Source organism: Branchiostoma floridae, chromosome 16, assembly GCF_000003815.2.
Source record: "Branchiostoma floridae strain S238N-H82 chromosome 16, Bfl_VNyyK, whole genome shotgun sequence".
Lineage (NCBI taxonomy): Eukaryota > Metazoa > Chordata > Leptocardii > Amphioxiformes > Branchiostomatidae > Branchiostoma > Branchiostoma floridae.
Genome location: NC_049994.1, coordinates 18,954,599 through 18,969,552, shown reverse-complemented (window position 1 = coordinate 18,969,552; position 14,954 = coordinate 18,954,599). Strand labels below are relative to the sequence as shown.

At 42.1% G+C, this 14,954-nt stretch overlaps 2 protein-coding genes across 5 annotated transcripts in view; both read right to left on the bottom strand.

Annotated features, from left to right (window-relative positions):
* Positions 1–14,954, bottom strand: part of LOC118403283 (extended synaptotagmin-2-B-like) — a 48,596-nt gene that overhangs the window by 3,439 nt on the left and 30,203 nt on the right. For all 4 annotated transcript variants that reach the window (XM_035801928.1, XM_035801930.1, XM_035801931.1 and 1 more), the window contains 3 exons: positions 13,873–13,947; positions 1,228–1,314; positions 443–586 (listed from right to left, as the gene is read on the bottom strand). In XM_035801928.1, the coding sequence (XP_035657821.1) occupies positions 443–586; positions 1,228–1,314; positions 13,873–13,947 (306 nt within the window). The remainder of the gene's footprint in view (positions 1–442; positions 587–1,227; positions 1,315–13,872; positions 13,948–14,954) is intronic.
* On the bottom strand, positions 2,298–4,247 carry LOC118403284 (tripartite motif-containing protein 2-like). Its single transcript, XM_035801933.1, has one exon. It carries the CDS (start codon positions 4,060–4,062, stop codon positions 2,689–2,691), a length of 1,374 nt encoding a protein of 457 aa, XP_035657826.1. The 5' UTR covers positions 4,063–4,247; the 3' UTR covers positions 2,298–2,688.

Sequence of the window (14,954 nt, the reverse complement as noted above, 5' to 3'; positions counted from 1 at the left end):
ACCAGTCTAGGGTTACAACATCTTCCGCCTCACATCCTGTCACTCTGAAATATTCAACAAAACAACTAGACACACATCAAAACAAGCCTGTTTGTTGCTTACTGTTGTTATTTACTCACTCATTCATGGAGGATGAGCTCCATGTGAAGTGTGTTGGTCTTGTTTACTACTTGCTGTTTAATGTTGTTGTTTACTGTTTACTGTTGTTGTTTATTGTTTACGGTTGTTGTTTACCTACCCTGAGGATGAGCTCCATGTGAAGTGTTGTTGTTTCTGTTTACTGTTTGTTGTTTACTGTTTACCTACCCTGAGGATGAGCTCCATGTGAAGTATTATTGTTGTTTACTATTTACTGTTGTTGTTTACCCACCCTGAGGATGAGCTCCATGTGAAGTTAGTGTTGTTGTTTACTGTTTGTTGTTGTTGTTTACTGTTTACCTACCCTGAGGATGAGCTCCATGTGGAGTTCTGCACTCGTCCCGTCCAGTCGGAAGGGCCTCTTGGTGGACATCCTATCCAGCGTGAGGAGGCTCTTCACACTGATCACCTTCTTACCTAGCGTCTTCTTGGTCTTCTCATCTTTCACCTGAAGACATTAGGGTTTCTTATTAAACATCTTCACACTGATGACCTTCTTACCTAGCGTCTTCTTCGTCTTCTCATCTTTCACCTGAAGAAATAACGTTAGATATCTCAGACATCTTATCTTCACACTGATGACCTTCTTACCTAGCGTCTTCTTCGTCTTCTCATCTTTCACCTGAAGAAATAACGTTAGATATCTCAGACATCTTATCTTCACACTGATGACCTTCTTACCTAGCGACTTCTTAGTCTTCTCGTGTTTTACCTATAAAGTAAAGACATGACAGTTTCTTATTAAAAATCTCAGACATCTTATCTTCACACTGATCACTTTTAGTATGAAGCTTTGAGGGCAGCTATTAACGAAGGTACTTCTGGTGACACCAATACTACATGTGTGCCCAGTTGAGGCCCTGAGGATGAAGGGTTGAAGTCTGTAGACTTACATGTACCTCTGTCATCAATCTACAACTACAGACTAGTACTAAATTAACAATAGCTTATCACAACATCTTTCATGATGACATCAATACTACATGTGTGCCAAGTTGAGGCCCTGAGGATGCAGGTGTGAAGCATTGGTGACATCAATACTACATGTGTGCCCAGTTGAGGCCCCAAGGGCAAGGTGTGAAACCTTACCTCTGCCAGTAGCTCCTGATGTAACGGGTTCTGGATCAGGAAATTGAAGGCTTCTTCCCACACAGGCTCATAGGTGTTGTACTGGGGCTGAAAAACACAAACAAAAACACAAACTGTCAGTATTATGTCCCACACTGGCTCGTACATGTTGCACTGGGGCTGTAAATTTAACACAAACACAAACACAAACTGTCCGTATTGTGTCTGACACAGGCTCATACTAGTTGTACTGAGGCTGCAAACACAGAGAAAATGTTGCCAGAGACACATTCACATTTAATTATAATTGTATTTTGAGAAATCCTAGTACATGTATTAAGAAATATAAATATTACATACTTTTATATCGTACATCTGCCATTTAGCCCTAGGACTACAATAATATTATTATGATGCATTTTTTATGTGCCCTTGAATAAACACGCTATCTAAGTACCCATTTATCTATAATACCTAATATCTAAATATCAATCCATATATATAATATCTGATTTGTAATGATGCCAGTGAACAAAGTTGTAAACAAATGAGGTAATAGATAACCTTTACCCTCACATAGTTAGGTATGACTCAGTGGAAAGCCCTGACTGTGGCTAGAACAGTAGAAGACATCTGACAATCGTCATGCAAAAATTAGAACTCTAATTTGTATTATATAGCTTGTATCCGTTCCAGCTGCCATTAATTTTACATAGTATATGAAAGTCATAAATTATGATGAAAAATATTTGGAATCATAATATAGAGAGATTTCCAAAGATTTATTAAAGCAGTTACTCAAGCAACTGGATAAGACCTTTGGAATCAGTCAGACGTTACCTGGATGTCTTAAACCTTAATCGACGTTTCCAAAGACGTAAACATCTTGGGAGAACAGAATAAGCCACCCAAACACAACAACAATGTTGTAATCTTACATCATTTAATCAAATTCTGAAAATATTGATTGACATCTATCTTTTCCACTCACTGCTGCTGTACATGTATGATCTCAGTTCAGTTTCCTTGTGTGTCACAGACTTGGAGAGAAAAATTTAACCATGCAATCACAACAACACTCACGTCTGTGAAAATTTAATCTTGCCACATTCATGGTAGTTAAAACACATTAGATATTCAGTTTTCCCACCTTTTAGTTTATTTCCTTTCACAGCACTGTTTCCTTATATACCCAATTTTTTTTCGATCCTTTTCGTTTCTTTTGCACTTTCCGTACATTCCATTTTGTTCCATTTTGTCACATTTCGTTCCATTTCACACTTTCTGTAGACCGCTTTATACTGGGAGTTACAAGTTGTTTTTTTTCTTATTCAAAGCTGACTTATTTAGCAAACATATTTTAGCAGAAATTGATATCTTCCTCTGCTTGATGATCCACAATGCCATGCCGTAACAGTGTTGGACAGTAAAAAAAGGTTGCAAACCAATACTCTATAGCTACAACAGGCTGAGTTTGCAGATTCAGAAGTTCTGGAATATGCTGACTGTGTGTTTCTCATAATCAGTCACTACCAGCTGTCCCTGTGGTGCCATGGCAACAGCCTGTGGAACCTTCACGTCTGTAGCAATGTTAATGTGTTTGAGGAATTTTCCTGTCTTGTCAAACATCTCCACACGCCTGTTTCCCGTGTCTGACACGATGATGTTACCTGACCTGTCTGTACAGATGCCACGGGGACCCTTCAGCTGACCTTCACCACTTCCCTCACCTCCAAACTGGAACAGAAACTGTCCGTCTTCGTTGTACATATAGACACAATGACCATCATAGTCTGACACAAGAATGTTCCCTTCTCCATCAACAGTGATGTACCATGGATGCTTCATCCCCTGCTGCTGACCCACAGTTCTCACAAGTGTCCCATCTGGCCTGAACACCAAAACTTCACCATGTTTGTCATCCTTGTCTCCTGTGGTTTGTGTGATGAGGATGTGGTTCCTCCTGGTGTCCAAGGCAACTCCCCTCACCCATCGTGACAACTTCAGATCAAACGTCCCCAGCACGCTGCCCTGTTTGTTGTACTGCAGGGGTACCTGACCGTAGTCTGTCATCCCCACCACCCACAGGTTCCCCTCCCCGTCCATGGCCACATCCTCTGGGCCCATCTTCAGTCCGCCGGACGTGACTGTTTGGAACTGTCGGACAAATGTTCCCTGCAGGGTGAAGACTTGGATTTCATTGTTCCACCTGCTTGCTACAAAGACTTCCCCTTCATCTGACACTGTCACACCATATGGATAATCTAACTGTCCAGTCCCTGATCCATTTCCAAATGTTATTACTAAATTCTTAGGCTGATGCCTCCCTTGCCTTTGGTTACCATGGTGATGACCTCTTTCTTGAATGTTCCTCCCCTCATTGATCAATGTCTGGACTGTCAAACTCCTTTCCTGTGCAGCTTTTTTTGCAGTTGTTGTGAGATGGCCGTCATGAGCGTCTTCTAAGCACTGTTTGCAAATTGCAATATGGCAATGTTTACAGTATAGTTCAAGCACCTCAGAGGGATGAAAGCTGCACCTGTTTCCAGACTGGGGTTGTTCCTTTGTTTCCCCTGACAGTGTGGCCTGGTTTTGCAGCCTCTCACACAGACTTGTAACCAGGTGGTTGTCTGGCAAACCTGCGACCCCCTGGGGTGGCAGCCTGACCTGCTGACGACAGATAGCACACTTCAAGGCCCCTCCCCTCCCTGCAAGGTTCTCCAGACATGGTGACAGACAGAAAGTGTGCTGACAGGGCAGCACCTTGGGCCTGGTGAACAGCTCCAGGCAGATACTGCAGGACAATTCTTCACGGAGTTGTGTCCCCAAACTAAGTCTTGTCGATGCAGCCGCCATTTTGTTTTGTCCCTGTGACGTATAAATCCTTCCAAGGTCACAGTTCCGCTTGCCCACCTGTGCATGCAGGTGTTTGTCACGGCTCTTTGTTTACACATATCAGGTTTCAGCCTTACCTGACAAGGCTGACAATGGAGCAAATCTAGTTAGCACAACGTCACTGTGGGAGGGGTTAATGCTTGCAGTTACTGTAGTTTGTGCAGAATCAAGCTGCCAGATTCTGCACGCATAACTACAAGAGGGATGCTATTCTTGAAATACATTTTGTAGTTGAACTGTAATTTCCAACACCAAAATTGGACTCACCCAACACAGATGAACTTTCAACAATTCAAGTAAAGAGGGATGCTAGTGTTGAAAAAATTAAAACAGATCTACAGTGAATGGGTGTCACTTGAAGACAGAAGGAAAATGTCCAGAATTTGCATGACAAAATGACTGGTGCACTAACTGATGATATGACAAGTAAGTAAGAATGCCAGTCATTAAAGAACACCAAATGAAGTTACTCTATAAGTAATTCTTGCTTCGCTTATGTTAAATTAATGTAATTCTAGCAAAATTAGCAGTCACTTATTCAACCGCTAAAATTTCATCATCACAATTTTATGTGTATTTGATCACTCTGAGGCCAGAAAAGTTCTCCCTGCTAAAAGTAAATGTCGTGAACTACTCCCTATTCCTTCAACTGCAAAAACCACCAAATACAATTATTGGACTTACAGTAATACAAAATAACAAAGGAGCATTATAAACTTAACTCTTATAAACTGGTCAGTACAAACTTGGTGTGCTATGCCATGGGATGGTTTACTGGGTAATGCATTATGCAAATATGGTCAGATCTGTTACCAAATTATGCTCAACATACAACACAATTAGTCGGCGATGCAGGTTTGTACTGCAATGGCTACCAACAGGACATGTTTCGTGAATACTGTTCCTTCCGTCTTGTCTTTTCTTGTGGCTGAAGAGGGTACATTTGATAACTTGGAAGCAATATAGGAGATATATGATATTATCATGATTGTACAGCATTCAAACAAAATGTGCTTTATGACTTTCAACACACTTAAATGGATTCTGATGCAACTTTCAGACTGTATTATAGTCTTAAGTTGACACTATTTTAGATCTCTGGCTAATATTTGTAAATTATGATTTACAAATAGTAGCCGTGATCAATTTAAAACTCAGAAGCCAATCATGCACACCTTCTATATAAAATAACATGCCCACAGAGCAAAGGTAAAACGTATTACCTAAGATAACAGGTGACCTTTCACCCAGAAACAATCAACTACCAGTCATATGACAGGCTTTGATTTTAAGCTAAATATGCACAAGTCATGATAACGGTCACTCTGACTAGATTTGTAAACAAACAGTCAGAGACGTTTCAAAAAGCATTTGCTGTCTTTTCCTCTGTCTCAGAACCATAATATTGGACTTGTATATTTAACATAATTCAACTTTGAATCCATAAATTATGTAGATGAGGTACACAACATGGCTCATAGAGGACAGATTCAATACAAAGTTGTAGTTTGCTCATAAGTCTGAATTACAAATGTACCTCCTGTTGTTTGAGTAAGGAGATAAGCTTTGTGGCTACCTTTTATCCAAACACAGTTAAGGCCACACCATCTTAATCTGTTGGTTCCCAGAAGGGTTTTTGAATATTTGCTGAAAATGTCATAAAAACAAAAACTGAGGACCAATGCATTACACACCTTGGCGAACAGTTTTATGGAGTAAAAATACAGCCATAGTCAAGTTTTCCTCCCTGCCCTATACTTTTATGATGTCTGCAAGCAATTTTCTTTACCTTAAATTGTCCAAGAACCATGGAAATAAATTGGAATGGCCTAACCAACAGTCATATGACACTGCATGGCTACGGACTTTATCAGTTACACATGGGAGTCGGTGGAAAGTCCGGCCAGAGCCACAGTTCCAACTGATAATTGAATAGGACAAAGGGGAAACCCATGCAGCTAGGAGGGTCTGCATGGGGGTCCAACAATGCCTTATTGAATTTAGGAGAGCCCCCTACATATTACACTAAATTCAAGGAAGGCAAAATTTGGTTGCTACACTGCAAAATACATATTAAGATAGCTTTTCCTAGCTATGAGTTACAGAAAATCAAAATTGGCTGCCTTCGCCTTCCAGAAAAGAGCATGCAGAGTCCCTCATGTCACTTTATCAGCTGTCATAACACAGCTGTCAGCTGCACAGTTCCAACTAATATATGAGACAGAGGGGAAACCCAGAACTCTAAGCTGTATAAGGAGTAACAGGTAAGTCTCTAAGTCTAATACAGGCAGGTGAGATTTATACACAACTTAGTTAACCGTGTACATCAAAGACAGGTGAGGACAACTGTATGTGGGGTCTAGACAATCCAGACTTAGTATTAAGGGCATAGGCATTCAATTCTCTAGGGTAAATGTTATTTTCAAGATTACTTATCGTCTCTTATCTAAGTACAGAAGGAGTGGCGGAAAATTTTGTATCCAGGAGGGCAAAAGATTGCTGACCAGATATCCAGCATGTGGAGCACCTAAAGTGCAATGAGTTATTCAAGATTGTACAAGCATTCCTAGGGATAGTCCCGTGAAAATCTTAAAACAGTGTAAAGGCCAGGGTAAGGGGCATTAAAACAAGATTGAATAGAGAAAGTCTCATTTGCATATACAATAAGTTATGTCCAACAATACACAACATTAAATTTATACCCCAATCAATCAAATCAACCAATAATCTTCATTTGGGCTGAAAAAACACAACCAATTTTACGTAGTTTTCTTTTTTATTGCAGGTTAACCTTTCACATAAAAACACAAAAATGTCAGACAAAAACATAACCAGCCTGGCAAACAAGCTACAGGACTTGGAGCTGTGCCTAAATAATCAAGTAGACCAAGAAGTCGGTTATGGAAAGGCACTGAGAGAAGCCATTATTGGTAAGGTCCTGTTTAGTGAGGTAGAAGTCCTGAAAAGTCTTGGGGACCTGCATCTTAAGAAAGCCAAGCTCAGTAAAGATCCAGCAGAGTTTGACAAGGCTGCTGCCCTGTATGCTGCTGCCCTACTGCGCTGCACAGATCCAGATATGGGACAAACACTGGAACATCGTATCGGCTACATGGAGAAACTCTCCAGACAACTGCTGCAGGGATACAGTCCGAACTTTCTGTGGCTGTCACCAGACTACTGGGGTACTGCTGACAGCAATATTTTAAGGGTGGCTGAGATTTGTGACCAATTGGACAAAGACATACAAAAATCCCAGGGCTCGGGTGAGGACATTTACACAGAGACATTGGTAACAGCAGTGACAAACAGTGACATGTTCTTGGAGCTTGAAGTTCTGAAATCTCTCGGTGATTTCTACCTTGAGAAAGGTAAGAAAACCTCTGATCTATCCCAGTTCTCCAAGGCAGCTGCCATGTACAAGAAAGCCCTAACAAAATGTGGAGGTCCGGAGACGAAGCTCACTCTGAAACATCGCATTGAGTACATGGAGAAGATCAGGGAAGCTGTGAGAAGGGTGAGTAAGTTTCAGCTGCACTGTACAAGTTTGTTTGAATACAGATTGTTCACAATACATATTTTGGATTTTTGCCCAATGCTCCAAGTATCATTCTGCATGCCAACTACCTCACCATCCAACTTTCATTGCCTTACAATGCAGATACATAATAATTTTATCAATAAAGTACATACATGTATTTTGTGTACATGATACTGGTAGTATCTTTTTTTGTACGGAACTGATAAAAAGCACAAATGTGTTCAAGAAAAGATAAGCTAATAGTATATACTTTATGTCGAGGGGGGCAATAACAACTTACAATTAGTATGTATCATGCAGCAACCAAAACCCAAAAAGCCTCCTAAAGCTCAACAGATGGGGAACATCAAAAACACTGATGCAACTCAAGATCAGTCAGAAATCAGGTTAGAGTTTCCAGTGTTGCTTCCAAAGTTTAAAAATTTTTGTCTAAATATTCAAATGTTTGTAAGATAGGTGTGTACATGGCACTGGATCACAAAATGTTTAACATGACAGAGTTTCATGTAATAGAAATTCAGGTAAAATTGTTTAAAAGCAAAGCTACAGACGAACCACAGAAACCTGGAGTAAGTTTTAAGCTGAAAACCATATCAAACACACACTGATATGTAACTGTCAAGATCCTACATGTAGAAAATGAATCATTATAATCTTGTTTACTAGTTTGTCATTAGTAATAAATTACCATTTTTTTTCATGTGTTGTGATATTTTACCTTCAAAGTAGTTGTGTTTTTGTAGTCCGGGCAAGACAAGCACCTCTAGTGTTATACAATTTAAGGCCTCCTTTTTTCAGTCAGTACAGTGACCACCTTAAGGAAGGTGCCTCCTCCCTTGCCAGGGCAGACCTGGACTCAGCAGAGCAGCACTTTGCAGCTGCACTCAAGATGGTGCATGTGAGAGGTAAGGGGGAATCATATATTTTTCAGGAGAAATGGCAGACTAAGGGCTTTCTGGCCATTTGGCCTTTGTCTATCAAAATTCACATCCAATCAAGATCATTCCCAACATTCTCCAATTCTCAATCAATTCCATTTCCCTCAGATCCCACAGCCCAGCAGTACCAGAGAGAGGTGGAGCCCCTGTGCAAGTTGGGGGATGTCTACAGTAAGCGAGGTCAGCAGACAGGAGACGGGGGAGACTTTGTCAAAGCAGCAGCACTCTACAATGCAGCAATAGCCAGGTCAGAGGATCAAGTCCTCAATGGTAACATAGAAACAGCTATTAGAGAGGTAGAGAAGTCATTTCTCAAATGTATCTTAGACATAAGTTATACGAAATGCAAAGATGAGACAGAAAAACACAAGAAACAGCTGAAGGAGATGCGGGACAAGATCAAGCTGGAGATGGAAACCATTGACCAGCAGCTGGATCCATATGTAAATGATGAGGATGACCCATGTGTCAAAGAGATAGAGGCAAAACGAGCTCAGGCTGTTAGGAACTTGTTTGAGAACATTGCACAAGAAAGGAAAGAGTTCATTAGCCTACTTGTAGAAGAGAGTATTGGGTTAATGGGTCCCCCTCCCTGCAAGTATGCCCTGATAGGTTTGGGTTCACAGGCCACAGGACTGGTAACTCCATACTCAGACCTGGAGTTTGCCATCTTGGTAGAAGAAGAAAATGAAGAATGTCTTGTGTATTTCCGCAACCTGACCCACTATCTACACCTCAAGGTGGTCAATCTGGGAGAAACCATTCTCCCAGCACTGGGAATAAAATCTCTCAATGACTTCTACTCAGAGGATCCACTTCACAACTGGTACCATGACTCTGTTACCCCTCGTGGGTTTGCATTTGATGGGTCCATGCCAAAGGCAAGCAAGACTCCACTGGGCAGGCAGGGAACTGTGGATGAACCACCCAGTGAACTCATCAGCACCCCAGAAAACATGGCTTCAAAACTGCAAAAGGATGTCAAACTATACCTTAAGGAAGAATATCACCTTGCCACTATCTTAAGAAACCCATGTCTGATAGCAGGGGGCAAGGATTTGATTGACACATACAAGGCCATCACAGGAGAGATACTGCAAGCTGATGGGGGCAAAATGGCTCAACAACTGGCACAGGAGACCCTGAGGGAGAACATCCAAAAGTACCTGTACAGTAACAAGGAAACAATTACAGCAAGGCTAATCGACGTAAAGAAAAAACTCTATCGCTTCCCAGCTGTAGCTGTAGACTGCTTCGCTCTGAGCACACACATTGTACCTACCACAGTTTGGGAGACAATAGAAGAAATGGAAAACCAACAAGTGATAAGTTCCACCAACGCACACCACCTGACAGTGCTTACCAGCATCTCAGCAGAACTCAGGCTCAGAACCTACATTGCAAATGGAGGGCAGAAGGAAAACCTGTCCGCTTTGGCCTCAATGGAAACAGCCCTACAGACCAATGATGAAGTACAAACAAATGCTGTGAAACCTGTTTTCCATGTAACAAATAAACAAGAGCTCTTCAGATACTACTTTACAGCAGTTCCTCTCAAACATGCTTTGTCAGAATGGTCTGGAGATAAATCAGGTCTAAATCTATTCCCTGTTCTCTATAAGAATTCTCTACATGTGAAAGGACTCATGTATTATGAGCTCTGTAACTATAGGCTGGCTATCAGCTGTCATGTTGAGGCTATCACAAAACATGAAGACACTCTGACTATGACTGAGAAAATTGACATATTTGACATGCTTGGGCCTGCTTACCACAGGGTTGGACAGTACCAAATGTCCGTTGGCTGTCATGAGCTTGCACTAGACATGTACGGGAAGCTAGGGCAGGGTAGGGAACACCCCAACATCGCCAGGGTTTACAACAACATGGGCATGACATGGTTTGCACTGGGTAATTACAAGAAGGCAATTAGCCACTATGAACAGGCACTGCAAATGTTTAGGACTATCTATGGCCAGACTACAGCACATGCCTACATTGCCGGCTTGCTCAACAACATGGGTGGAGCCTGGAGTCATCTGGGTGATTACAGAAAAGCACTCAGCTACTTTGAAGTGGCATTTCAGATGTTGAGAAGTGTCCATGGACAGAGTACAGTACATACTGACATTGCCACATCACTCAACAACCTGGGGGGAGCCTGGCATCATCTGGGTGACTACAGGAAAGCAACCAGCTACCATGAACAGGCACTGCAGATGTACAGGAGTGTCTATGGTCATAACACAGCACATCCTACAATAGCCAAATCATTCAACAATCTTGGGGCTTCCTTGCGCCAACAGGGTGATTACAGAAAATCACTCCGCTATGATGAACAGGCACTACAGATGTACAGGAGTATCTATGGTCAGAACACAGCACATCCTGACATCGCCACCTCACTCAACAATCTTGGGGAAACCTGGGATTCTCTGGGTGATCACAGGAAAGCAATCAGCTACCACGAACAAGCACTGGAGATGTGCAGGAGTGTCTATGGTGAGTCTAAACCTCATACTGACATTGCCAGGTCCCTCAACAACCTGGCTGCAGCATGGAGGCATTTGGGTGATTACAGAAAAGCTATCAGCTACCTTGAACAGGCACAACAGATGTACAGGAGTATCCATGGTCTGGATACAACACACTCTGACTTTGCCACAGCACTAACCAACACGGGATCAGTCCTAAGTGCCCTGGGTGATTACAGGAAAGCAATCAGCTGCTATGAACAGGCACTGCAGATGCGCAGGAGTATCTATGGTCAGGAAACAGCACACCCCGACATTGCCATGTCACTCAACAACCTGGGAGTGGCCTTCCACAAACTATCTGATCACAGAAGAGCAATCACCTACCATGAAGAGGCACTGCAGATGCGAAGGAGTATCTATGGTGAGACTACAGCACATCCCGACATTGCCCAATCACTTAACAACGTGGGATCAGCCTTGGAAAAGCTTGGCGATTACGTAAAAGCAATCGACTACTATGAACAGGCACTGCAGATGTACAGGAGTGTTTATGGTGAAAATACACCACATCCTGACATCGCCAATGAACTCAACAATCTGGGAACAGCTTGGCACAATCTCACTGATGAAACAAAATCTATCCGCTACTTTGAAGAGGCACTGCAGATGTACAGGGCTATCTATGATCAGAGCATAGCACGCCCTGACATTGCTGCAACACTGTACAACCTGGGGTCAGCCTGGGATAGCATGGGTCAACTGGAAAAAGCTAGCAGTTACTATGAAGAGGCACTGCAGATGTACCGGAGCATCCACGGCCAGAATATAGCACTTCCTCACATTGCCTTGTTACTCGTCAGTCTGGGGTCTGCCTTGGTTAACTCAGGTCAATCAAAAAGTGCTATCAGCCACCTAGAAGAGGCTCTGCAGATGTTCAGAAGCATCCATGGTCAGAATTCTGCACGTCCTGAGATTGTTGTCTGCCTGAATGGTCTGGGAATGGCCTGTCACCACTTGGGTGATCACCAGAAAGCAGTCAGTCTCTGTCATGAAGCCCTGGCTATGGCTCAACAGCTACACCCCAAAGAAAAAGATGCCCCTCTAATGCAGTTAGTAGAGATGAGCCTGGGCAAGATTAGTCCTGACGGTAAGCTCTAACTTGCTCCAAAATGTAAAAATGAGTGAACAAACATGTGTCAGGATAAGGGATTGTGATTATCAGAAAATCAGTGGTACTGCTATGAGACTACTCCAATTACAGTCTGTACAGATTTTAATTTGTACCAGTCTATTCTGAAAACAAAGGAATCCAAAGGATCATGAGATAATGCTGATACAGACAACCACAAAAACTCCATGAAGGAGCCCTCCTTCAAGGAGGTAACAACACCAGTACCAATCATTTATCCATGTTTGGGATCATCACTTGTATAAAGTATAAACACACCTGTCCCTGCTACTGAACACCATCCACACACAGGTAAACATGCCTGTCCTTGATACTGAACACCATCCACACGAAGGTTAACATGCCTGTCCTTGGTGCTGAACAAAATCCAAACACAAACACACCTGTCCCTGCTACTGAACACCATCCACAGACAGGTAAACATGCCTGTCCCTGGTGCTGAACAAAATCCAAACACAGGTAAACACACCTGTCCCTGGTGCTGAACACCATCCACACAGGCAAACGCACCTGTCCCTGGTGCTGAACACCATCCACACACAGGTAAACACACCTGTCCCTGGTGCTGAACACCATCCACACACAGGTTAACACACCTGTCCCTGGTGATGAACACCATCCACACAGGTAAACACACCTGTACCTAGTGCTGAACACCATCCACACACAGGTAAACACACCTGTACCTAGTGCTGAACACAATCCACTCAGGTAAATATACCTGTCCCTGGCGCTGAACACAATCCACTCAGGTAAACACACCTGTACCTAGTGCTGAACACAATCCACACAGGCAAACACACCTGTCCTTGGTGCTGAACACCATCCACACGTAAACACACCTGTACCTAGTGCTGAACACCATCCACACACAGGTAAACACACCTTTCCCTGGTACTGAACACCATCCACACACAGGTAAACACACCTGTCCTTGGTCCTGCACACCATCCACACAGGTAAACACACCTGTCCCTGGTGCTGAACACCATCCACACACAGGTAAACACACCTGTACCTAGTGCTGAACACCATCCACTCACTAACATATCTGTCCTTGGTGCTGAACACGCGGAGTACGGAACATTTCTTTGGATTTAAGGCCATGCACTGTGGGTCTGAGCACTTACCATAGGCAGAATCCACCTTCAGTTTAGTATAATATAGTATAGGTCATGACAAAAAAAGCAGCTATCGGGGTCAAATTTGTCACACATCTAGGATCCACCACAGTAATTTTAAAAGTAACTGGGCAAAGAACGCCATGGTCAAAAACCCCTTTCTCTGAAATAATATGGGACTACCACGGACCCTAGTTGCAAAAGAATAGGTGCCCACCATAAAAAAGGGATTTGAACTCCAGGTTCAGGGGATGAGGAATCACCCCACAAAAAGAGGCTCACACTTTTTAAAAAAAATGAGAAAATTAAACTTTTCTCCAACTAAAGAAATTGACTCAACAGAACTTTCAACCTATCTCTTGGTCTTCTCCAGATATAGACGCATGATATTTCTACACATGTGGTGTAAGCACTGAGGCTCACAGTTGCTGGTCACAGTCAATCCCAAAGTCAAGGGACCATCACAGAGCAGTTTACAAACACAAGAAGAAGATGACCTTGACCTCACCTTGGTTTTCCAGTGTTTCTGTGCCACCGACAGCTCCACGTAAGGGTTGGGGTCACTCCCTGACTTCTTCACTGTCTAAAAAAACAACAGGGAAAACAAGTTACTCTCAAAGACTATAAAACAACAGAAACATGTTAAACACATTGAACATAGCTGGTATGTGTCTGCAATAAAACTATGTTGTCAAGATCTGATCTGGGACAAGGACACAATCTAAGATGCAAGCAAACAACCTGACTTAGCTGCCCTTGTCAGCTAGTTTGTTGCGACAATAAATATTGGCCTTGGAAACAGCTAAAAATATCATTAATAGGACCACAAAGAACTTTTTCTATTAGATGGGTAAATGATTGTGTTTTCACTTGAAAGGTACAACACTGTACATGACTTGTACATTGTAACTTTAGAAGAAAAAAATAATTTCTAAGTTAAAGGTAAATATGTAGGGCTAACTGTCAAATACTAAGCTATACTGTCCTTTGTGCTGAGATAATGAATCATCTAAATGTCACATGTAAAAAGTGGAATAACAACTTAAGAAGTTATATCATGGGTTAGACACGCAAGACACAGAAAACAGCCAAAATGAAGGAAACCCCTAAATTAGAACTGCAGTCCTACAGCATTTCCTGTAGAGAAAGGAGTTCAGGAGGTATTACTAACTACAAGATCACCTAACTACTGGTTAGAAAACAATTCTATTGTACAACTGTATGTCAGTTCTAAAAGTTGAACATTCCGAGAGAGAAGCTACCTGCAGCCAGAAAAAAAGAAAGGAATTTCCTGTGGAAAGACCAGAAAGATTGAAAGAGAGTTTATTATTCAGAAACTCTACATGCCCTGTGTTACAAATGAAAGACAACCCTGGATAAAGCCATGTAACTTTATAAGTTATATTATAATAATAACTTTGCTGTCCGTTCAGTGAATTCGTCATCTTGTCAGAGAAATATTAATATTAGAATACATGTAAGACTATGGCGTAACTTGTTACACTCCAACACTTCCATTATTAGGGAATTGAATGTACCACCAGCAAGCATCATGTTACATTTGTACATACAAATGTACCACACTTCAGT

What these genes read in the sequence shown, in the direction of transcription:
- LOC118403284 (XM_035801933.1), bottom strand. Translation starts at nt 4,062, where the DNA reads ATGGCGGCTGCATCGACAAGACTTAGTTTGGGGACACAACTCCGTGAA.